At 47.9% G+C, this 25051-nt stretch overlaps 1 protein-coding gene and 1 long non-coding RNA gene across 3 annotated transcripts; one reads left to right on the forward strand and one right to left on the reverse strand.

Moving 5' to 3' along the window:
• Positions 1–1275: 1275 nt before the first annotated feature.
• FFAR4 (free fatty acid receptor 4) lies at positions 1276–24814 on the reverse strand. Of its 2 annotated transcripts, XM_063630123.1 has the most exons (4): positions 24167–24814; positions 15450–15578; positions 12467–12514; positions 1276–4462 (listed from the first exon to the last, which is right to left on the reverse strand). In XM_063630123.1, the coding sequence occupies exons 1-4, from the start codon at positions 24731–24733 to the stop codon at positions 4073–4075; spliced, it is 1134 nt and encodes a 377-aa protein (XP_063486193.1). In that variant the 5' UTR covers positions 24734–24814; the 3' UTR covers positions 1276–4072. The 2 variants fall into 2 exon arrangements, with proteins under 2 accessions (XP_063486193.1, XP_055111158.1); XM_055255183.2 differs by lacking the exon at positions 12467–12514.
• Positions 11257–11733, forward strand: LOC134735805 (uncharacterized). Its single transcript, XR_010119311.1, has 2 exons — positions 11257–11328; positions 11439–11733. It is a non-coding gene; the product is annotated as an uncharacterized lncRNA (long non-coding RNA).
• Positions 24815–25051: the final 237 nt, after the last annotated feature.

Consider the following 25051-nt stretch of genomic DNA (forward strand, 5'->3'; position numbering starts at 1 on the left):
AAGATCAGAGCACCCCCTACCTGGAATGCAGGGAGGGGCTGGGTAAGGGGTAAGTAGCGGGGGCTGGGACAGAACACCAGCATCCTGCATCATTAGCAGCACGTGGGAACCCTAGTGTATGGGTGCAAGGCCGCTTGCCTCAGTTTTCCAGGTGTTCCCAGGGGCCTCCATTTCTCATCTTGAAAAAAGCAGCAAGGTTTTGGTACCAGAGGGTCTTGGTTTAAGTGCAAATCTGCTTCAGATATATATTAGCTGTGGATTTGGGGCTGATTACAAGGCTTCTCTGAGCCTCACTCTTTTCTTGGGAGATAAGGGAAAATAGTCATTGCCTGATGGGCTGCAGTGAGGATTCAATTAGGCAATGTCTGTTAGAGCTCTGGGGAGCTGTGAAACCGGTGATGCCAGGCTGACGTCTATGAAATGCACTGGGAGTGAGGAAAGCGTCATAGATCTCCGCCTGGGTGTTGGAATATCCAGGGACCATGGGAGGCTCCTGGGTGCCCCATGCTAGTGTTCTCCACCAAAGACACAGGAGACAGGTAATGTGCATGGGAGAGCTTTGCCTTCCTCTCTCATGGAACCGCAGGCTGTCAGAGCCTTGCTCCACAGCTTCAGTTTGACAACCTCAGAGAACCATAATGATATAGGAGTTAAAAAGAAATTACTTAGGCAGATAGTGAGGGTACGGAAGTCCTTGGTAAGATTTTCCTTTTACTGAAAAGCAGCCCCTAAATCCTTTTCTAACAAAGAGCAGCCTGTAAAATCGTGCTGCAGACATAGACAAGCAAGTCGGAAGCTTGCATGGGTGAATGCCAGCAGTTGTGTCCATTGGAATGTAGTACCTAAGACTAAGCATGTTCAAAATGGCAGCTCCATCTTCTCTTTTTGCCAGCTATGAGTGCAGTAAGGAGCAGACAAGATGGCCAAGTGGAAAGTCCATTTGCGTAATCAGATTTGGGTGGCGCAGCCAGCCTTTCTCATGCACTATGTAAATGTCACACCTGGTCAAACCAATCTGTGAGCCCTATGTAAATCAGACACCACCTCCTCAAGCCTGCCCATAAAATATGCTGTGGTCCACCACTTTTCTCTTTTCAGATGCCTCTGTCTCACGAGAGAGAGAGCCGCTCTCCTCTCTCTTTTCTTCTGCCTATTAAACATTCTGCTGCTTAACTCACCCACATATGTCCGTGTCCTTAATCCTCTTGGCACAAGTTAACGAACCCCAGTTATTTACCCCAGACAGCGATGCTGCTTCAATAAGATAGCCACACATCACTTCCAAAAACAGGTTTAATTGATCAGATCTATTAACTAAAGTGAGCAAAACATCTCTGTTCTTTTGTCTTCAAGCTTGTGATTTCCATGAATCTGACTTCAGAAGCAAGCTGCTCCAGAAACTGCATGAGCAGTCACTACTGCTGGTGCTGATTTCCTCAGCAACAAAGATTGGTTGAACACCTACTATACGCCAGGCCCTGTGCTGCTGTGCATTCCAGCCACTGGCCCAGCCTCCAAGTGGTGGAGTGTCCCTGGGTTCAATCTTTGGCTCTGGTTTCTCTCTATCTCTCCAAGGGATGTTTTATAAAACCATAGGCCTATAAACACCATTTATATCTCCAAACAATGTGCATCTCCAGGCCCAAGCTCCACATCTCTGCATCCAACTGCCTATTCAATTTGGAAGTCTCACTGAGATTTCAAACTTATGAGCTCCAAATGGAACTCTTGGCTCCCCCACCTCTGATCTTTGCCCAGGCTCCCCCATTTTTGTTGTCTGCTTCACCATCCAACCAATGACAGGCTAAAAAATCAGAGTATTCCCCTTGAACCCTCTCCTTCCCTCACATTTTATTTCATCCTTTCCATCAATAAATCATCTTTGTTTACCTTCCCAAAGTATATTTACAAGTCGTTTCTCACAATCCCTCCCTAATGCCACTCACCTCCAAGGTCCCATCCCCTTGTTCCACTTCAGCAGCTGCCCAACTGGTCTCCATTTTCACTCATGCTCCTCAGAGTCTATTCCCTGCCCAGCAGCCAGGGTAATCTTTGCACACATTCATCAGGTCACGTCAGCCTCCAGTTGCAAACCTCCAGGGGCTTGGAGAAAAGAATAAACTCCTAGGCCCTATGTGATCTAACCCTGCAATTTCTCTGGCCTCAACTGACAGGCCCCAGCCGGGTACCCCTGGTCTCAGCATTAAAGGCAGTGCCTAGTGCAGAGGAGGCTCCATCAGTAGTCGGCTTACGCCACTCTCCCTTCAAGCATGTCAGCCTCCTTGCACTAACATCTCTTCTGTGTCCCTTCCCCCTATTCACACAGGTGGCCCTTTCTTGTCGCTTACCTTTTGATCCAAATGTCACTCCTCAGAAAGGTCTTCTTAGGCCTCTCCCCATCTGATCTAAATTCCCATCACTACCATAGCCACCGTCCCATTTTCTTCCCAGTGCTTATTCACTCTGTGATGCTATACTATTTATTGATTTGTAGCCAGGCATGGCGGCTCATGCCTGTAATCCCAGTTACTTGGGAGGCTGAGGCGGGAGGATTGCTTGAGCCAAGGCATTTGAGGCTTCAGAGAGCCGTGATTGTGCCATTGCACTCCAGCCTGGGCATTGCGGCAAAACTCTCATCTTAAATATATCTATATATCTGTATATAGATATAGTTTATTGACTTTTATTTAGTTTTTCTGCCCCTGACTTGAAGGTAAGTTCCCTGAGAGAGGGCCATGGCTGTCTGGTTCACCACTGTATTCCTAGCACAAAGAACACTGTCTGCCATGGCTGGTGCTTAAGAGGCATCTCTGCTGGATGCATCAGGAGTAAACCACTCCTGAACGCACTCTCAAACATTTCAGAGATTTCAGAGTCATCCTACTTTCTCTCTGATTTCATGACGCTGATTCTCTTAAAAGGGTCCACGGCATTTTTATAAATGAAAAAAAAAAAGTAAGTCACCTTTAACTGTTCTTTGGAAATTCTTCAATTGCTCTTGACATCAATGAATGATCCTAAAGCCTTGCGAGTCCAAGGTAGGGCACAGGGTGGCTGTGACCCTTCAGAGGAGAAATCTGCATCCTGAATCGGTTCTAAGACTCACTTCAGAAACCACTATGGTGTGGCTTTATATGTAGGAGATGTGATTGCTGAACAGTCATAAATAAATATTTATTAAATTCGATCGTATTACAAACACACTAAAAAAGTTCACATTTAAAAGGAACGCATAACAAATCCTTTTTTTTTTTTTTTTTTTTGAGATGGAGTTTCGCTCTTGTTGCCCTGGTTGGAGTGCAGTGGTGCGATCTCAGCTCACTACAACCTCTGCCTCCCAGGTTCAAGCGATTCTCCTGGTTCAGCCTCCCAAGTAGCTGGGATTACAGGTGCCCACCACCACTCCCAGCTAATTTTGTTTTTATTTCTATTTTTACTTATTTATTTATTTTTATTTATTTATTTATTTTTGAGATGGAGTCTCGCTCTGTCGCCCAGGCTAGAGTGCAGTGGCGCAATCTCAGCTCACTGCAAGCTCCGCCTCCCGGGTTCACGCCATTCTCCTGCCTCAGCCTCTCTGAGTAGCTGGGACTACAGGCACCCGCCACCACGCCCGGCTAATTTTTTGTATTTTTAGTAGAGATGGGGTTTCACCATGGTCTCGATCTCCTGACCTCGTGATCCGCCTGCCTCGGCCTCCCACAGTGCTGGGATTACAAGCGTGAGCCACCGTGCCCGGCCTGTTTTTATTTTTAGCAGAGACGGGGGGGCTCACCATGTTGGTCAGGTTGGCCTCGAACTCCTGACCTCAGGTGATCCACCCACCTCGGCCTCCCAAAGTGCTGGGATTACAGGCATGAACCACCGCACCTGGCCAACAAATCCTTTTATAAAGGGAAAATATGAAACTGGGTGATCACCCCTTAATTTGCCAGTGCTGTGGATGTGTATTTGCATAGGTTCATTTTCTTAAAGCAGGGTGCACTGATGGAGGGTACTGGAAATGAACTCTGTTTAAAAGCATGCCACAGCTCGCCAGGTGTGAGAAACTCTGCCTATAAAGAAAAACTAATTAGCCAGAAATAATCGACAAGTCATTTCTTTTGACAGATGTGTCTGTTAAAATGGCTACCTTTTCTGGGAACCAGAAGCAACAAAAAATTTTCTTCCACTCATTCTTGCACAGTGTCATGTTGTAGAGGATGGGGTTTAGGGCTGAATTAGCAAATGTGAAGGCCACCACCCAGAAGAAGAGGGACGGCCAGATGACCAGGTCTTGCTTGAAGTTCTGGATCAGGATGAGGAGGATGGTGATGATGATGGGGCTCCACATGATGAAGAAGGAGACCATGAGCAGGAAAAGGGTGCGGAAGAGCCGGAAGTCCTGCTGGGACACGCGGATCTGGTGGCTCTCCGAGTAGGCCAGGCTTACTGTGAGCCTCTTCCTTGATGCCTTTGTGATCTGTGGAAAACCAAAACAGGACTGGAGCCACAGGTGACTGAGGGTTGTTGGGGGTTTTGAGTTAGGGGCCCAAGAGTTGGAATCTGCTATCCCCAAGGCACCGAGGCTGTGTGCCTCTGGGACTTTGCATGCCCGAGCTTAGGATGTGCTGGAGAAACAGGACCCCTGGCTGGACTCCTGAGAGATAAAGCAGAAAATCACCTACCTTGTAAACAGAGTTATGAGGGGAAGTGAAAAGCCTGAATTGGGTGGTCTACAAGAGGGACATCTTCCCTGTAATTTTTTTAAAAGAGGTGACTCTCTAATTGTTCGCAAGCACAATGTGCTTAGGGTTCAAACTCAAACAATGCTATACTCAGGTCTCTGGCCTTCTGTACCCTCTATTTCCACCCTGAGAGGTGACTAACGTGAGCTTTTTCCCATATGGCTTTCTGGAAATGCACCATTGCCACACACAATATTCCTAGCGTGGGATTGCAGGCATCTGCTCTTTTGCCTGGTACACAGATGGGCCCACACCACACACCACACTCTGGGCCTTGCTCCTTTTTCACTTAGCAGTATATCATGGTGCTCGGGCCATATCTGCACAGAGAAGGCACTTCGTTCTTGTTATCTTCTATAAATGGTGGTTGCAATTTATCCAGCCCCTATTGAGGAGTATTTTATTTCTTTGGCCGTGTTTGGGGAGGTAGCAGCTGAAGTAGCAGTGTGAATACTCTTCCCCTCTCTCCCTATATTATTCCGTTCTCATGCTGCTATAAGGACATACCCAAGACTGGATAATTTATAAAGAAAAGAGGTTTAATTGACTCATAGTTCTGCGGGGCTGGGAAGGCCTCAGGAAACTTACAATCATGGCAGAAGGGGAAGCAAATGTGTCCTTCTCCACATGGCGGCTGGAAGGAGAAGAATGAGAACCAAGCAAAGGGGGAGACCCTTATAAAACCATCAGATTTCATGAGAACTTACTATTATGAGAGTAGCCTGGGGGAAACCACCCCCATGATTCAATTACTCCCACCGGGTTCCTCTCGTGACATTATAGGAACTACAATTCAAGATTACGGGGATTATGGGAACTACAATTCAAGATGAGATTTGGGTGGGGACATAACCAAACCATATCACTTCCCTACAGGTTGTTGGGTGGGAGACGGCATACCAGTGTGGCAGGCCAGGCGGAAGGGAGCACTGGATCCCACCCTAGGTTCCTTTCCTTTTGCAGGAGCAGGAGAAAATGGATCCTAGTCTTGCCTACAGGCCCCTGAGTCAGGGGTTAAGGAAAGATAATGTGATCAGAGGCTGCTTATTTGCTGGGGTAGCTGCTGTTGGAAGCCAACTTGAAAATGAAGCTGAGTCTGGGAAGGGTCTGCCCATACCTGGTGGCAGTGGATATGGGAAGGGCCCGCCCATGGGTTAGAGTGGGTGCTGCTTGGAAATGATCCCCTCATCAACAGGGCCTGTTAGCACCATCACCAGACACAGGGAAATCAGAGGCAATGACCAACAGAAGGGGGCAACCACCTCATATGAGCAATCATGCAAGTTCCTTGTCCTTGTGGGAGACCAGACCACTGCCAGGGCAGCCCATCCTCCTTCTCTGTCCTCCTCCCAGCTCCAGCACCACAAACCCACATCCTATGCCTTGGGCAGGGGAAGCTTTGAACGGACTATGAGATTGACATTGTAAAATAACCAAAAAGTGACTGGAAAGCTCTGTAAATCAGACATAAGTGTCATTAAAGGTGCCCCTGCCCCAGCAAGAAAGAGGAGCTTGTCAGAGCACTGCTGGTGATATTTGTGGAAAATGACCATTTTATAATTATGTCCCCTGTTGAGAGGTGGCAAATGGGGGAAAGAGCCTCCTCATGCATATCCTTGCCCACCTAGGTGAGCATATCCGTAGAATAAATTCCTACCAGTGGAGCTGCTGGGACCTCTAATATTTTGTATTAATGAGCAGGGCTGGCAGTGAAGCAGAGGCGTGGCGGGCAATGAAGGCAGCCCTGGTTATGTGGGCTTAGAAGGGGATTCTGGACTCTTCTTTCAGGAGATCCTACAGGTGTCCCCCAAGACTCCTGAATCTCAAGAGGGGGAGTAATTGGAAGGTAATTAACATCATTCACAGTTCAGGTAAATTTAACTGCAAGATCAGAATGGCTGAAAATATTCCCGTTAGAATACTTGTAACTAGGCCGGGCGCGGTGGCTCATGCCTGGAATCCTAGCACTTTGGGAGGCCGAGGCGGGCAGATCACCTGAGGTCAGGGGTTCGAGACAACCCTGGCAACATGGTGAAACCCTGTCTCTACTAAAAATACCAAAAAATGAGCAGGGTGTGGTGGTGGGCACCTGTAATCCCAACTACTCAGGGGACTGAGGCATGAGAATCGCTTGAACCCAGGAGGTGGAGGTTGCAGTGAGCCGAGATCGTGCCACTGCACTCCAGCCTGGGTGATAGAGTGAGGCCCTGTCTCAAAAAAAAAAAAAAAATCTTGTAACTAGCTAATTAAAGGATAGTTGTTTGTTTTATGATTCAGTGTGGCTGCTTGCTCTGTGCAGGAGTTTAGGTGCACCTGTTGATGGTGGAGACCAGTGCAACAGATGCTGAGTGAACAGCCTCACAGTCATACAGACCTCTAGCTTTACTGAGGGCTTCCATGTGGCTGGCACTGTGCCGCACATTTACTTCTCAATCGTCACGCTTAATCTTCACACCTACTCTTTAGATTTGCACTATCATTGTTCCCACTTCCCAGATGAGGAAATTGAATTTCAAGAAATTTAAGAAACTTGTTGAAGGTCACTCCACTGATAATACAGGGTCAGAGCCCCCATCTCTGAAAATCTAGCTCAGTGGGATTAAAGATGAGACAAATCCCAAAAGTCTCAAAAGGGATGGCCACACTATTCAGCCCTCCCCTCCGCTCGATGGCTCTGCAGGGTGAAGGTTGCTCAGGAGACAAAGGGCACCACCTTGGGCTCAAATGCCAGACGCCATATTGGCACATCCAAGTCTGGAAGTCACTATGTAGAATCAAAATTAGAATTTGTGTTCAGGTGAAACCTGGTTAATCTAAGGAACCTGCCTTGGCTGTTAGATCTAGGAGAATATCAGCTGGGCAGGGTGTCAGGTGGGTGGGCTGCAGAGGAATTGGCACCGCCTCTGAGTAAGGATACCGCTCTAGGCCTAAGCACAGGCTGGGGGACCCACAAGGGCTGATTCTGACAGCAGCTTCATCCCTCTTGCTGCCCACACCATCCTAAGAAGGGCGACGATGTACCCAGGGTCCCTGGTGTAGTGTCGTAAAAATACTTTTTGATGAGTGATGTTGATGAAGGCTCACATTTATGGAGCACCTACTATGTGCCAGGCCCTTACCTATCACTTAGTTTACCTTTTTAAATTCTCCCAACAATTCTGTGACATATGTACTGTGATGATCCCCATTTTACAGATGAGGAAGCTGAGGCTCAAAGAGCTTAAAAAACTTGCCCACCAGTACTCAGCTAAGAAGTTGCCGAGGTGGACTGGCAACTTGGCAGCCTGACGCCAGCCCATTGTCTTTATCATAAACTAGTTCTTTCCCACTCTCTACTATCTCTGCCCATGGGAATCCTTCTGCCCAGCCTTTAACTCCAAACTCTAATGCCAGCAACTCTGAGAAGGATTCCTGGTTCATCTCCTGCTTGGCATCCTGCAGCATTGTTTCAGGCACTCATGTGACAGTTGCCACATACATTGTGTGGTAGATGTCCAGGCGTCCTTCTTTTTTTTTTTTTTTTTTTTTTGAGACGGAGTCTCTCTCTGTCACCCAGGCTGGACTGCAGTGGCGCACCATCTCAGCTCACTGCAAGCTCTGCCTCCCAGGTTCACCCCATTCTCCTGCCTCAGCCTCCTGAGTAGCTGGGACTACAGGCGCCCGCCACCACGCCCGGCTAATTTTTTTTTTTTTTTTTTTTTTGTATTTTTAGTAGAGATGGGGTTTCACCGTGTTAGCCAGGATGTTCTCGAACTCCTGACCTCGTGATCCGCCCACCTCGGGCTCCCAAAGTGCTAGGATTACAGGCTTGAGCCACCGCGCCCAGCCCAGGCGTCCTTCTTACCTCTGACCCGGATATGGTTTGGATCTGTATCCCCACCCAAATCTCATCTCGAATTGTAATTCCCGTAATCCCCACGTGTGGAGGGAGGAACCAGGTGGGAGGTGTGTGGATCATGGGGGCAGTTTCCCCCACGCTGTTCTTGTGATAGTGAATGAGTTCTCATGAGATCTGATGGTTTTATAAGACAGTTTTCCCTGCTCCTGCTCACTCTCTTCTCTCTCCTGCCACCATGCAAAAAAGGTCCTTGCTTCTCCTTCTGCCATGATTGCAAGTTTCCTGAGGTCTCCCCAGCCATGTGGAACTGAGTTAATTAAAGCTCTTTTCTGTATAAATTACCCAGTCTCAGGCAGTTTTTTAAAGCAGTGTGAGAACAGACTAACACAGACCCCCATCAGACTACGGGTTCCTTGGGGGATGGGAGCTGAAGCAAGGCATGCTGTGTCTTCTGCGGCCCAGAGCCCTAGCAAGTACCTGACAATGGCTGTGGGTGACAGACAAAGTGGGCTCACTCATGGGCCAAGTGCATAAGTGGATGGACTTTTTTTTTTTTTTTTTTTGAGATGGAGGTTCGCTCTTATTGCCCAGGCTGGAGTGCAACAGTGCGATATTGGCTCACCGCAACCTCCACCTCCCAGGTTTAAGCAATTCTCCTGCCTCAGCCTCCTGAGTAGCTGGGATTACAGGCATGCACCACCACACCCGGCTAATTGTGTATTTTTGGTAGAGACGGGGTTTCTCCATGTTGGTCAGGCTGGTCTTGACCTCCCGACCTCAGGTGATCCGCTTGCCTCGGCCTCCCAAAGTACTGGAATTACAGGCATGAGCCACCGCACCCCGCCTGGATCTTTTTTAGCACTGAGAGGTGCTACTATCTCCTTTTCTCCACAGTTCCCACCACTGGTAGGGTGTGAGGAAGAAAATGGGGCTTTATAATCAAATGTGGCTCCTCTCCTCCTCCTCCTCTCCTCGTGCTAGATGTCAAGGATAGTTAACATTGATCCAGGATTTCAAATGTCTTCTGCACTGGGCAGAATGCTTGATGTGCTTTTAGATTAAACTAAATGCTCAATTAACTTTTGAGGGTTAATCCTAATCCTCAGAACAAGCCTCTGGGGTAGGTTCTGTGGTTGCCGCAGTTTTGGAACTAAGAGGCCCTGAGAAGAGAAGTGATTTGCTTGAGCCTCATAGTCAAGTAGGGGAGTGTACCCCATGCCAGGTGCCAGTGCCCTTCTCTGCTGAGGCACAGCACCTCAGCAGAGCTGGACAGCATCTGGGGAATGTGGTCCACGGCCACCGGGTACATGATGACATGCAAATGCTGGGGGGCCCCTTCAGACATTCAGATTGTGTGGGGCTGGATGAGGCCCAGAAATCTGCAAGTTTCCTAAACTCCCCGGGTGATTCTTGCCCACTAAAGTGTCGCAGCTGCTCATCTAGGACAATAGGCTCAGTCTGGAATTTCCCTCAGTCCTTTGAAGACAGACCTTTTTGAGACTCACTGCCTCCACACCCACATGAGCTTCTGAAGACCGTGGGGGAGCCTCCACCCTACCTCACACCCCTCTGCCACTCCATGCCAGCAGACTGCTGCTGCCAACATGTGGGGATGGGTAGAGGATGTTCCCACTGACAAAGTTGGGACTCAACCCTGAAGGCTGAGTTTCCTCTGGGGGCTGCTTGGTCAATCAACAGCCTCCCATCTAGAATCACTGGACAGAAGATTCCATCTTTCCAGAGATTCCACCTCCCTTTCCACAACCAGCATGCAGGCCCCCAAAGCCGGGGAATGCAGGTCAGGCGTGGAGAAAGGGCTTTGTGTTCACTGTCTAACACCCTCATGTCCAGTGGAAACAGATTTTGTTTCTCAGTTTAGCCCTGAGACAGGCTGAGGGTTTTCCATCTGCAAGCCATAGACTCATTTATTCGACAAATATTTATAAGCCCCTGCTATGTGCTAAGCACTCATAGGTGCTGGACACACAGCAATAAGCAAGGCAGCTCCACCCACGCTGCTCTTCCATTCTGGCGCATATGTGGGCAATGAGAGGGGGATCAATAAACATCCACTGTTACAAAAGGGTAGAGGCATCTCAGTTGCCACGGCAACAGTTGCTGGGCGATGACGTCAAGCAAGCCCCAAACAGTGGTGACAGCCTGATCCGAAGGCACTTAGAAGTCGCTGGGAGGTTATTCCCTGGGAAAACCGTTGATTGGAAAAAATACTGAAGATGTATGGCATGTTTGAGTCACAAGGAAAGAGGAAGCAGGGAGGGCAGAAGGGTGAATAAGGCCACTGCTCCAAGCACATGAAGCAGCCCCTGAAGGGTGGGCGGTGGGGAGAGCCAGGGTGAAGCCTGCTCTGAATTCTTGCCCAGGTCAGAACCAGGAAGGAGGGTGGAGACTTTAGAGCAGGGTTTCCAAAAAGGCATTTCTTGGAGCACGAGTGCAGAGAGATACTCTGTAGAAAAAAGGGGGTTCTGTAGTCACATTTAGCAATGATACCTATTCTGTTACTGTGTGGGAGATCGTCAAAGTATATTGGCATAATAAAGGTCCTGAGAAGTCCTGCAGCAAAGAATCCAATCTAGCCTATCCCGGCACTTCCCAAACCCTTTCTAACACCTAACATTGCCATGGCACTCTACAGAACATTCTAGGAGACATACTGCTTTAGAGCAATAGAAGACCAGGGTGATGTGAAAAAGAGATACTTCTCAAGCCTGGAGATGAGACCTGGGTTACAGGAACTAGTGACAGGTGAGAAGTGGGACTGGTAGTGCTGTAGTTATGTATGCCATGGCTTCAAACAATTTGTGAATTGTCTGTTATTATGCCTAATTAACATTGATGTTCAATTGATTTTACAGAGTTATGTAAAACCAAGCTTCACAGAAAAAGCTTGGACAGAAAAGCTGACTCAGTATCTCTGAGTTACGTATATCTTCACAGGGGAGGAGATGCAAACTGAGGCCCTGCTCACACACTCCATCCACCTGGTATAGCTTGCCTGCTTCCAAATTATCAGCCTGGCAAACTCATGGTACCAAGTAAGGACAAATGTCATAGTCCTCCTGGGAAATGGGCAACAGTGAATTTTGCTAATAAGGTGGAAAGTAATTTTTAAGTGATATTTGGATTAAAATTGTGATTTTTAAAACATTATCATATCTGCTCTTTCATTTTATTGTGTTAATCCACTGAGGCATATTTGGCTCCTGCAGAAACTGAGGTTCACATTACTTAAGTGACTTGCCCAAGGTCACACAGTGATAAAGCCTGGATTAGAACTCCTGTCTTAGGACTCTTTGTCCAGTGATTTTCCCACTGTCCAAGAAGAGATGACCCTGTAGACCCTTTCAATGTGATCCAAGGCTCATGCCTCAGTCATTCAACAAATATTTATTGATCACCTACAATGAATGAGCCAGGCTCTGATCTAGGCATAGGAATATAGCAGTGAACAAACCAAAACCTCTGCTCCCATGGAGCTTGCATTGTAGTGGGCAAGACAGATGACTGTCATAAATTGAATATGACAGGTGTAGTAAGTGTTTGAAGAGAAATAAATCAGGATAAGGAATTGGAGATTGATGGGAAGACTTTTTAGTGAAGAGCTTTTTGAGTAAAGACGAAATGAAGTGGGGAAGTGGCCCATGCAGAAATCTGCAGAAGAGAGATACAGGGGAACAAGTGGTAGGTGCAAAGGCCCTGGGGCAGAAGTGTGGTGGCCAGTGTGCAGTACAGCCTCAAGGACAATGTGGACACAAGGGAGGGTGAAATATGAAGGTGAGAACGGCAGCAGGGCCAGACCACACAGGGCCTTAAGGTGAGGGTGGTGATGGAATGTAAATTACATATTTGATCTATTACTCTGTTACTCAGAGTGCCCTTTTACCTCACCGTGAGTCATGACAGCTCTTGCATCCAGGAGGTGTTCTGAGGTCTGTGATGGGGAGAAGTGAAGTCTGGCTGTGGGTTTAGACACAAGGTGCTTCGAGAGTAAACTGCTGTTTAGAGGTGGGTGGCTAAAAGGATAACTGCCCCAACTCCTCAGGTCTCATAGAATTTTTCCAGGTGGACCCTGGCCTTGAGAAAAAGATGGGGGTGGATGGAAAATCATTCCTCCCTCAGCAGGCAGCTGAGAAGCATGAGGTATGAGTGAAAAGGGGCAGACCAGAGCCCTCTTGGAGCCTAAGGAACTCAGGAGTGAGACCTCCAGGAAGGAGGTCAAATGCTGCCGCCCCTTCCAGCCAGCCCTGCTCTAGCGTCAATTCCTTGTTCTTGATGTGCTCCAAATCTGGGCTGTTGTTTATTCTCTTGCAAATCTTAGCAGCACCTTTTCCCAGCATGCTCTGAGACAAGGGTCAGAAGATCAGCCTTGCCTAACAAATCACGACCGTCATAATTTATTCATCACCTGCTACAGGCAGGCATGCCTTTCTCTGTCCCATCAGTAGCATCTCCTACACGCCTCACAACAACTCTACACTGCTGGCATTATGTTTGCTATTTTGCAGATGAGGAAACCGAGGCCCAGAGATGGTAACTAAGCTGGCCAAGGCCACACTGCAAGTAAGTGGCAGATTCAAGACTCAAACCCAGATTTTTAAAATAACACTGTCAAGTCTCTGTGTCTGTCTTCATGGCCTTTTGCATTTTTTTTTTTTTTTTTTTTTTTGAGAGGGAGTCTCACTTTGTTGCCCAGGCTGGAGTGCAGTGGCGCGATCTTGGCTCACTGCGACCTCCTCCTCCTGGGTTCAAGCGATTCTCCTGGCTCAGCCTCCACAGTAGCTGGGATTACAGGCGCCCACCACTACTCCTGGCTGATTTTTGTATTATTAGTGGAGACGGGCTTTCACCACGTTGGCGAGGCTGGCCTTGAATTCCTGACCTCAGGTGATGCACCGGCCTAGCCCTCCCAAAGTGCTGGGATTACAGGCGTGAGCCACCAAACCTGGCCTGCTCTTCTTTCTTATACCCCTTATTCATCCCTTGCGTTTGTGTAGCATTTAACAGTTTGCAAAGTGTTTGCAAAGTCTCAGTATCATTCCACCTTGTGTTCAGTTTCTCTCCTTTTGATATCAGCACCCTTGTCTGTCTCCTCCCTCTTCCCCTTTTATGTCAAAGCTCCTTCTGGATAGAGAATGTGTCTTGCTCGGTTTTAGCCCACCTCCTTTCCCCCAAGCACTTTGCACAGAGCAGGCCCTTGACACATGTCTGAGGAATTAATGCATTGGGACTCTAGGGTCAGACTGCCTGAATTTAAATCCTGATTGCCACTTACAAGCTGTGTTACCTTGGGTAAGTTACTTAACCTCCCTGTGCCTAGGTTTCTTCATCTGTAATTCTTATCAGAATTAAAGAGTTAGTTCCTGGCATATGGTCAACACTACATAAATATTTGTTAAATGAGTTCTACATTAATCTTCCTTTTTCTCTCACCTCTTTCCTTTTAACTTAATGATAATAGCTAACACTTATATAGCACTATCATATGCCTGGTCCCGTTGCAAGCACTGTCCAGACCTTAACTCCAGGTCTGAATCTGTCTCCTGCAATTGAACAAGCCCCAGGCTGGGTGTCACTTTAGTGGTCATTGGGTGGGCAAGAGTCTAATGAGTGACATGGAGGAGCCATCTCCCACAGGACCCAGGGATTAGCCGACCTGGATGGAGGTTGGCCTGGCTATGGGTTCTGAGCATCTAAGAAGGTTACAGACCCTTAGCTGCAAAGAAAGGGCCATAAAAGTGACCAGAGGGTGAGCAGGCCCTACAGGACACCACTTCAAGTGCCTACTTGCCATATGACCCACACATGAGATGCTGTAAAACCAAGATTCAACAACTATAAACCTCCACGAGGATTCAAGGGCTTTGCATTAAACCTTCTAAAATGGGCATAAACATGGATGCACCCATGCTGTTTGCCTGGGCAGGCAACTTACTCACAAATGGGCTACCTTACGAGATATAAAACAGGCTGACTCGTCCTTTTTATGTCCCTGTACATATTTGTTTTGAAGGTAGAGATCATTTCCTGTTTCAGTGCACATTTGAAATGGACATTCCCTGGGGGTGGGTGGAGTAGCGACTGGTAGATAATAGGAGAGACTTCTGGTAATATTCCATTTCTTGACCTGGGAGCTGCTTTCATGAACGCACTCAGTTTGAGCCTACACCTATGCTCAGTGTGCTTTTTATATATGTATATAATACTTCAATAAAATGTTTTAAAAAGTATACATTCTCCAGTACTGCAGTGTTTGCGATGGGGAAACAATGGACACAGCCCAAAAGACCATAAAATAAATGAAGTCACATCTGTAGCCACTAAAAGTAATGAGCTAGAGATATAGGAATGATGTAGAAAGATGTTAAGATATAATGTTCAGTGAAAAAAGGAGTTACAGAGCAGAGTATTATCTCATATCTGCAAAGAACATTGAACAGTGTCAGATAACCATTTGACCATTTTAACCTGCAATTTCATATGGTTCATCAAATACACACACAGTATATATGACATATACATAAGCTTATAAGAAAAATAACCTGAAAAAATACATCTTGAGTTGTTAAGAAGGTAGAGTAAGTTTTCAGTATCTGTGTTATTTACATTTATGTGTCTGCTTTCATTTTAATTTAATTTTTTGTAATGACCTGGTATTACTTTAGTGATGAGCAAAAACATAATCACAAAGATATAACTTAAAAAAAAAAAAAAACCCTCTCCTTCCTCAGTGTTGTAGACCTGGGGAGTGAATCAAGATTGAGCTGGCCTGAACTCTTAGGTGTTCTCCAACCCCAAATTCTAAGATTCTAGCAGAAATAACCTCAAGCCTGAGGGAAGTTCAGTGGCAGCACTTGAAGCAAACATACCTGTAAAATTTTGGAGTAACTGATCACAATGACCAGTCCTGGCACCAAGAAGTTCAAAGTAACAAAAGACACATCCCACGAGATCTCTCCAGCAATGGTGGGCCAAATCAGTGTGCAAATCGAAATTTCCTAGTTACACAAAGGAAAAGAACATCACGTAAATGCTGGCTTCTTATTGGCCTCTGGCTCAGTCTTATTGAGGGTTTCCTGACACTTACATGGTTGCGTTTCCCAGTTACACAGCTAGCATGACAGTGAACCCCAGAATCCCTCCCACTGCCCACCACAATCCCACTTACAAAGCACTTGCCCCTGACCCTCAGAATAGCCATGATTATGCTTCCTGCTCTCCAGGGACAGCAACTGAGCCTCAGGCTTACAGGGTGGTAAGAGCTAGAGTTGGCTCCTAGGTGTGGTCTTTCCACTTCCCTGGGCTGACATGCAAAGGGCTTTTGAGCCTTCTCTTCCAAGCCTGCCATTTTACAAAGGAGAAAACTGACCCTTGAAAGGTTACAGAGATCGGAAAGGACATGCTACAAAACAAACATATCGAAACAGGAACGAGGTTTCCCTGTAGTCACACTGTGTAAGCTGAAGGCCACAGGGTCTTTGCTAAAGCATTAAGTGTTCATGCTGGGGGTGCTCAGGTGTCTAAAGCGTGTCGAGCTGCATCAACCTGGCCATATAGAGCCCCAAGGCAAAGATCAGCCTCCACTCACAGACAGTTCAAGATGTAAAACCAATGGAATATGGCAGAAGAGTGTGAAGGTTTGTGATCTTGCTGCTATCACTATGTTGTATTGATTCAAATGTTTAACACTAACTGCAAGAACTGCAACATATGGAGACCTTACTGAATAGTTACAAATAGCTTCTGCAACAATTTCATCCAATGAATAAATAGGCCAATGAAAACAGACATATATCTGCGTGTGTGCATATACTAACTTCCCACATATAAACTTCCTATGCCCACTTGACTACAGAAACAAAACTGTTTAGAAAACAAGTGGCCCTAACACATGTATATAGAATAGATTTTTAAGAGCACATGCTGTGTAAAAAGACCACATTATTGATTTTGAAGGGCCAAGGCATCTTAACCAATGTCTAGGAGCAGCATGATCATCCGAAGTACCATTCATTCATTCATTCACTTGACCAATATTCATTGAATGCTCTACTAGGCAAAAGCAGAGAATTTTTAGCAGTGAATCAAGACTGGGCTGGTGTGAACACATGGTGGGGGGAAGTTTATTAAATCCTTCCACATTTTGGTGATTGGAAAGAAACCTGTTTTTTTTTTTTTTTTCTTTGAGACGGAGTCTCACTTTGTTGCCAGTCTGGAGTGCAGTGGCGCGATCTCGGCTCACTGCAACCTCCACCTCCCAGGTTCAAGCGATTCTCCTGCCTCACCTCAGCCTCCCGAGTAGCTGGGATCACAGGAGCACGCCACCATGACCAGCTAATTTTTTTTTTTTTGTATTTTTAGTAGAGACGGGGTTTCACCATGTTAGCCGGAATGGTCTCGATCTCCTGACCTTGTGATCCACCCACCTTGGCCTCACAAAGTGATGCGATTACAGGCATGAGCCACCATGCCCGGCCAGAAACCTGTTTCTTTCAAGGATCTTCTGATTACTGGCAGTGAGGCTACTACTGCTCTCTAGAAAACCCACACCACCCCCTTTTGTACTCAGGCCTCTGCCCACTATGGACCCCTCATTCCAAGACAGCAGTAGCAATACATATGAGCAGATATGCTGAAGCACCAATCGGAAGAAACAGATTCCAGCCCTGAATGTGACTTGGTCTCTAATTCCTATTCTTGTGATGGAAAAATTTTAAGGGACAGTAGAAAAACAGAGGACACACAGAAGCTTTTCTTAAGACCCCCAACTCTTTCCAAAAGCCTTTTCCAGAATGTCTGCCAAAATCTCTCCAGGGTTAGCAAGACTTTTGTAGAGGGTATAATGATAGAGCAAGGTGTTCTCTCTACAGTAGGAGTGAAAGAAAAAAAGCAGGCCCCTAAACCATGTGCTTCTATGATCCCAGTGTGTTGAAGAGCATGTATATGTGTGAATGAGTATATGGCCATCCAACACACACACACACACACACAGTCTCTCTCTCACATACACTCACATGCTCGCATGCACAGAAAAAAACATGGAAGGATACAATGCAGAAAGTGAAGTGTATATTTCTAGGCGGGACTCTCAAATTGTTTTTATTCTTGTAGCTTATCTGAATTTCCTAATTTTCCATGATGTGCCTACATTACTTTTATAAAAGAAAAAAGTTCATTTATAAGTGAAATGATGATCAAACATGAAACACAGACCACCATGATAGTTCTGCCAACTTTACCAGCTATTTTTCAACAGAGACAATGAACCTGTCCCAGGAAGCTCCCAAATTCCATGACTTTAATAAAGACGCTCGTTCTCCTTTTGATTTGTGGCTCTTGCTCAGGGCAGGAAGTGTGATAAGGAAGAAAGATAAGAACTCTGCCCAGCACCCCCACACATGAACTGAGAGGCAGTGCAATTGGCTTGGGGGCCTGAATGATGGATTGACATGCTCTTTAGAAGGTTTTATATGGTATTGTTGACTAAATGCACTGTCTGGTCCATTAAAAAATAAAACAACAGGTGCCATGCCCACAGAGATCCAAGTTGCTGTCATAACTTGGTTTCTGTGGGAAAATCCATTTGGCTTAAGTCGTTTTGATTCTAGGTATTCTCCCGCAGGCCGTGACATGTAGAGGAGTTAGGCAGCATGTCAAGTCTGGAAGGTGGGGATGTGAGTCCTATCATATTCTCTGTACTTTTTCTGCACATGTGAAATGTCCCCTGATTTTAAAAAGGGAACTTGGAAAACAAAAGTGGCAGGCCTGCCTTGTTACTGAGTTACAGAGCGGAATTGGCAGAGTCAACAATAGTCTTTAATTCATTTGCTCAACCACCTGACTCCAGACGTGGTGGCTGACCACAGTGAAGCCACAGGGAGGAAGAGCAAGGCGCTGGCCCTATCCTCCAGGAGGGAGGCAGGCAGAGAAGCGCTAAGACACTTTAGGACAGGACAAGCAGCTGGAAGTGCCCAGAGAGCTTCAGAGGACCAGAGAGGGTAGAGCCACCCAGGGGGGGTTGTTTCTGCTATGCCCAGAAGGACCGCGGCCAGGGGCATAGGGAGGCCGGAGCTCAGGTGTCAGACCAGAATTCTGGGATGAAATTGGGAGGCCACTCACAGTGAAGGGATAAGTGTGACTTGGATCCCCCAAATGTGTTCTGCCTCATCCCAGTCTCCACTTCTCCCTGGCCATCTCACTCATTTCCATGGCTCCTTTTGCAGGTAAATCTCCAATCTACTCTTTTCAGCTCCATGCTTTCCTGAACCCCAGACTTGCCCAATAGCCCTGAGGATATCTCAGCAGGAGGCCTCATAGGCACATTAAGCTTTGAAGGTCCCATCCCCAAATGGTTCCACCTGATTCCTGCACTCCCTGAATGAGGGCACAGGGCCACCATTCTCCAAGCTGCCAGAAACCCGAGCACTGGCCTTCTGCCCACCTCCTCCTCCCCACTCAGAAGGGATCTCTAAGTTCCTCCTTCATAGCTATTGACTTATCAACCTATTACATTTTCACTGGCCTGCCCCCAACCAGGCCATCACCATTAAGTCTAAACTTCCTACCAGGATGACTCTGGTCCTTCTCCCTCTCCTCTGCCAACCCTTCCAGCACCGTCCTTTGACCCCACTGAACCTCACACTCTACACACGTATGGTGGAGAACCCCTTGCAAGTTTCAGAACAGTACTCACTGCTTCTTTGACCTCCATGTGGACTCTCCTCTGCCTACAGTGCCCTCCTCATCTCCATCCCCTTGCCTGGCTTACTTCCTCTCATCTTCACACTCAGTGGGGACACTGCCATCTCCCAGTAGCTTCCTGGACTCCCCACACCTAGCAGAGACCCTTCCACGGCTCTCCACAGCTTATGCAATCATCTCCTTCCCTGTCTGGAGCCCCCACTGAAGTGTGTTACTAAGGCTAGGGACCAAGCCTGCCTTTTTCCAGCCAGCATCCCAGCACCTAGAATTCTACCTAATACACATTAGGTGCTCAGGACAAAATTGCCAAACGAGATTTTCTAAGGAGACTCCCCTTGAGAATGGGGACATCTGTCCACAGGCACTGCGGAAATGCTGACCCTCCCCACACTGGCTCACTTATTTGCAAACACTGCCTGTTTGCAAATAAGTTCTAGCTGTTTGTTCCAGCTGTTTGCCTATTAGTCTCTCTAATGATTCTTCCTGCAGTACCTCTGGAGACCCTTGGTAAATCCTTGTTCCTGTGTCTCACCTCTGCCATCAACATGGAAGACTTCAAGATCATTTTAAGAACCTAGGAGTCCTAGTTGGAGATTTCGTCTTCTATCAGCTTCCCAGCAAAAAAGAGAGAAAATATTAACGCAAGAGATGCTTCCTTTCTTATGTTTTAAAAGTATTCTCTAATCATAACAAAGGCAAGCAAACTGTGTTTGTTTCCTCAGACGATCCACACTCAGCAGAGACACATGAACGTTCACATGACTAGCCTGGTATTAAGTTAGGGTAGGGTGGGGCAGTGGGATCAAGTGCCCCAGGGAAGTATAAACCCAGGGGTGACGGCATCCAGAGGGACCCAAAAGAGTGGGGCTAAATTCTGGTTCCATCTTTTGCCATTCTGTGACTTTAGGGATTTCCTCTTTTAGAATAAACAAAAGAATATGGGGTGGGGTGACTGTGAGGACCAAATTAGGCCAGAATCTAGGACCATCTGTGTGCTTCTCCTTGAAGAGACCGAGGTGGATTTACATGATTTGTGGCAGGGGCAAGAGGGGAAGGGTGCTTAGTAAATGTTTGCAGAATGAATGGGCAGCACATTCTGGCCAGGATAGACAGTCTTCTCCACCTGCCGATGTGGGTCAGCGCCCAGCCAGGGCCACAGCACACACAGGCTGGAATCCTGTTGAAGCAGGGTGAGCTGACCTGGCTGAGATGTCAACGTTGCTAGGATGTGTTCACCCTCTTAAAATGGCAGTCTGTTATTTTACAGCAATCAGAAGAATTATACTGTTTGAAGAATGTTTAAAATGTTTATGCTCAAAGATAAGGAAACTAATAATAGCTAGCTATTCTTATGAGCTTAACTGTGTATGTGCCAGGTGTTGGCCCATTTACCGAACATGAGTGCCCATGACGATCCGGTAAGGTTGGTTGATACTGTAATCATGCCCATTTTGCAGAAGAGGAAAGTGAGGTATTGAGAGGTTAGACAGCTTGGATTCTGTCATGAAGCTCCTGAATGGCAGAGATGGGATTTAAACAGAATGTTTGACTCCAAAGCCCACTCCAAATACCAAGTTGTCTCGCGTTTCTAGGATGTTTATCACCTCATCTTCTCTTCAGTGAAGTTTTAGAGTCTGATTACCATGAACTACTGGGCAACCACAGCCCACATGGACAAGAGATTGAGTTTCTGTTTCAGGAGGGCTCTCGGATAGGCAGAAGCTCTAAGGGGCAGTTTCCTTGGCCAGCGCTCCTTGAGGGGAAGGAGCCAGCATCTGCTTAGGCTTGGTTGATTCTCTCAGTGTGTGGTTTGGGTTAGGAAAATATCCCCCATCCCAAACCTCCATATTTAGTCTCTAAGTGGGATGGGGCAGACAGAATCCACAAGCAGAAAGCTTGGAATATGGGGATTGAGAAAACAAGCCTTTGCTAATTTTAAATGTGAGACTCAGTCAGTCTAGACCAGATCCTCCTGTTGCTTTTTTTTTTAATGACTACACTCCCCCTTTGTTTTTTTCTGTCTCTCATTCTTTTCAACTTATTTCTTCAACTGCTGAACCTATAATATTGGATGTTTTCTATGTGTTCAGGCAACAACCCTTAAGAAATTGGGGTTTTTCTGTTTGTTGGGTTCCTGGGCAGGTAGGTGTGAAAGTGTGTGTGTGTGTGTGTGTGTGTGTGAGAGAGATGAGGTGGATGTGGCAGACAGGTAGGAAAGAAGACAAGGAAGATGGAGAGCCAGAAAGGATTGTCCCATTTTTTTAAATTTTTTAAATTTTTTTTTTTTTTCTGAGATTGAATCTTGCTTTGCTGGCCAAGCTGGAGTGCAGTGGTACCATCTCAGCTCACTGCAACCTCCACCTCCTGGGTTCAAGCAATTCTCCTGCCTCAGCCTCCCTTTTAGCTGGGACTACAGGTGCATGCTGCCACAGCCAGCTAATTTTTGTATTTTTAGTAGAGATGGGGTTTCACCACGTTGGCTAGGCTTGTCTCCAATTCTTGACCTCAAGTGATCTGCCCACCTCAGCCTCCCAAAGTGCTGGGATTACAGGTGTGAGCCACTGTGCCCAGGGATTTTTTTTTTTTTTTTTTTTTTTGTAATTTCAAGCTTTCCCACCTCACCTCTCCTAATTTCAGTGAGTAGGGCTCCTGTGGGTAACTAACTCACCTGGCCCCCAGTGCACACTGCAGGCTCATTCTCTCCCAGTGGCTTTGCCCAAATCCCTCTCCAAAGGCTCTTAAAACCAAGGAAGTGTTTCAACATTAAAACATGGGAGGTCTGTGTGCCCAGCCATCACAACACAGACCTCCACAGAAGCACCTTACAGCACAACTGTGGCCACTCTGGAAGCACCACAGAGGGCTCTAACCACACCCAGATTCCCTAACAGGGGTACGGTACTAAGTGGCCAAGACATAGAAGGCCCCTGCCTATGCCAAGGCTTTCTCACCCAAACAGTCACCTGTGTCCCTGTCAGCACAGAATTGTAGTCTGGGCTTTGGCTGGGAAGTGACAAGAGTCTTATTTTTTAATGTCATTTGCCAATTAATTAGGGTTATACTTGAAATCACTGAAAAAAGGGAGAGGCATAAAATACACATCTGAAAACTTAAGATACCTTCAAGATACATTCTACCTGGTCTTTCATTCCCTGAACATCATTTTCTCCTGTAAGAAAGAAAATGAGGTGAAATACCTCAAGTTCTGTGAGGAATATAGAAGTACTGTAACTCATTGAGAGAATAACTTTTAAAAAAATCAAAGAAACTGATGGCAGAAGCCCAGCCCCCTCCTGATCCATGCTTTTAGAGGCATCTGCCTGGCCCACCTGGATTCTCAGGTGTGTGTGGGCTAAGAACAAGCCTGCCCACTAAGCCAGAGCCCTTGGTCTGCCTGTAAATGGCACCCACCAGCTCAGCTAATCCTGGCTTCTCTGGGCCCCACTTGAGTGGACATGGCCACAAGCTTGCATGTTATTTGATCAAGTGCCACAGGCTTGATGGGGCTCCTGCTTATTAGTCATTCAAGGCCATAAACAAGCAAACACCCCACAATGTGTTCCACACAAGCATTAGAAACAAGTGTTTAAGTTTGATTTATGTTTTAAAACAAAAAAAAAAAAACTGGCACTGGATACAGGAGGCAGACTCCATCCATCCTAACCCCAGTAAAAGGGCTGTGTGAGAGACTGGTCTGGGAAAACCCCCAGAGAAGTTCCACCTCTCCGTCCCAGGCTCTGGAGGGTCACACAGCCAGGGGGTGTCCCTGGTGGACTGTGTGCATCTCCATAACCAAGCCTTCCCCTGGCTACATGTCATTTCTCCCTCCCTACTCCCCTCTCTGACCACTTAGAAGGTCCCTCTTTGGGACTGTGATTCCTGTTTGTGCCACGATTACTCAGGGCGCCCCATACTCACCCCTAGGTGGAGAGGGAGCTTAAGGGTAGGGGGTTCCGTGCCGGAAAACCAGTGACCCCGGTAGGGAAGGGGAGGCCAAGAACTCAGCCACGGGCAGATGCTCCTAGAGGCTGAGCCCCCAGCGCACGGACCTAAGTCCTTTCTCTATCTCTCTCCGCGAGGCACGGAGAACCAAACACACTGGGAAGACAGCCAGACGGCGGCCACTGTCCTCCGTGACTCCGCGTCTAGGTCCGCTCTCCCGGGTGGGTCCCGGCGCACGAACCCTGCAACCACTGGGCAAAGCGGCAAGAGAAAAAGACCCGAGCTCGGGATTCCGGACCGCGGGACTCGAGGGGACCGGAGCCAACTGTCCTGCACTATCCGCAGAACCTTATTCAGATCATGGTCACTCCCACCCCTATGAGCTAATAATGACAACTATTGACCCGCTATGCAAAACAGAGCTCGTCGGCCCAGCCTGCAGACAAGAGCCCAACTCCTCCTTGAATTACGGGTAAACTTCTGGAAGGAGCCCCACTCCTCCTCGAATTACGGATAAAATACTCTGGGCAAGTTATTATACACCTCGGTGTACCTCTGCTTCTCATCTGTGAAATGGGTGTGATAATAACCGTATTGTAGCACCTGGCAAGGAATCATGATACAATACCAAGTGATTGGCCACCCTGCACCCCCATAGTTCCGTCTCGCTCCTAAACTACTCGTTGATTAACCTCGCAACAGTCATTGCATTTTGCAAGAATTTGGGGGACTCCACTTACATCATTTAGGAGGGCGTGTGCACAGCGTTGTAGTGAGATTTAAGAGATTAAACTTCACAGCGATGGGCACAAGATTTGGCACAACGATTAAGTGCAATAAATGGCTATTGTTGTTGTTGATCATCCTCATCCCAGCTTCCGTCGGGGCCCCGCTTCCCAGCCTGCGCAGGACACCTGCCCGGCACGCACAGAGGGGCGCTCACCTGGTCGGCGCCGGGGAGCCGTTGCGGGACGACTCGGAAGAAGACGCAGAGAGGCAGAGCGGCGACCGCCGAGTAGCCCCAGATGAGCGCCAGCAGCACTGCCCGCGCCCGCCGCCCAGGACCCCGCACGCCGCGCTGCAGGTGCACGATGCACACCATGCGCTCCAGGCTGACCGCGGCCAGCGTGAGGATGGTGACGCTGCCGCTCAGGGTCATCACGTAGAAGAGCAGGTGGCAGGCAACGGGGCCCAGCAGCCAGGCCTCAGTCCAGCGCACGGCCAGCACCAGAGGGATCGCGCTGATGAAGAGCAGGTCGGCGCAGAAGAGGTTGAGTACCAGGCAGGCACTCGCGCCGCGGCGTCGTCGGCGCGCCACCAGCACCAGGGCGCACACGTTGCCCAGCAGTGACACTGCAAAGATGAGCGCCAGCACGGTTGTCTCCACTGCGGCCAGCACCAGCCGGTGGTCGCCCTTGACGTCGGAGAAGAAGGGAAAGCGGGTGCGATTGGCTTGCTCCAGGCTGCGCAAGGGCGCGTCGCCCGCTGCCCGCGAGAATTCAGGGGACATTCCCGGCGCCTGGCGGCCAGCAGCAGTCTGAGAGAGTGCTCATCTGGGAGGCGACTGAGTGCCAAGGCGGGGAAAGAGGGAGGGAGGCGGTTGCGACATCTCGACTCTGGCCCCCTCCCTTCTGAGGAGCGCCAGCACTGGGTGCAGGGAGCTGCGCCCGGGGCGCGCGGGAACGAGGAAGTGCCCGGCAACACTGGCCGCGAACACCACAGCGAGACGGGGAGGTGGCGGCCAAGGCGGAAGTCTCGCGCCCTCTGGCCATTTGAAAGTGTATCCAGAAGCCAGAAAACTCACTTAGCGAGTTCCTCGAGCCCCCGC

This window comes from Symphalangus syndactylus, chromosome 2 (assembly GCF_028878055.3).
Source record: "Symphalangus syndactylus isolate Jambi chromosome 2, NHGRI_mSymSyn1-v2.1_pri, whole genome shotgun sequence".
Lineage (NCBI taxonomy): Eukaryota > Metazoa > Chordata > Mammalia > Primates > Hylobatidae > Symphalangus > Symphalangus syndactylus.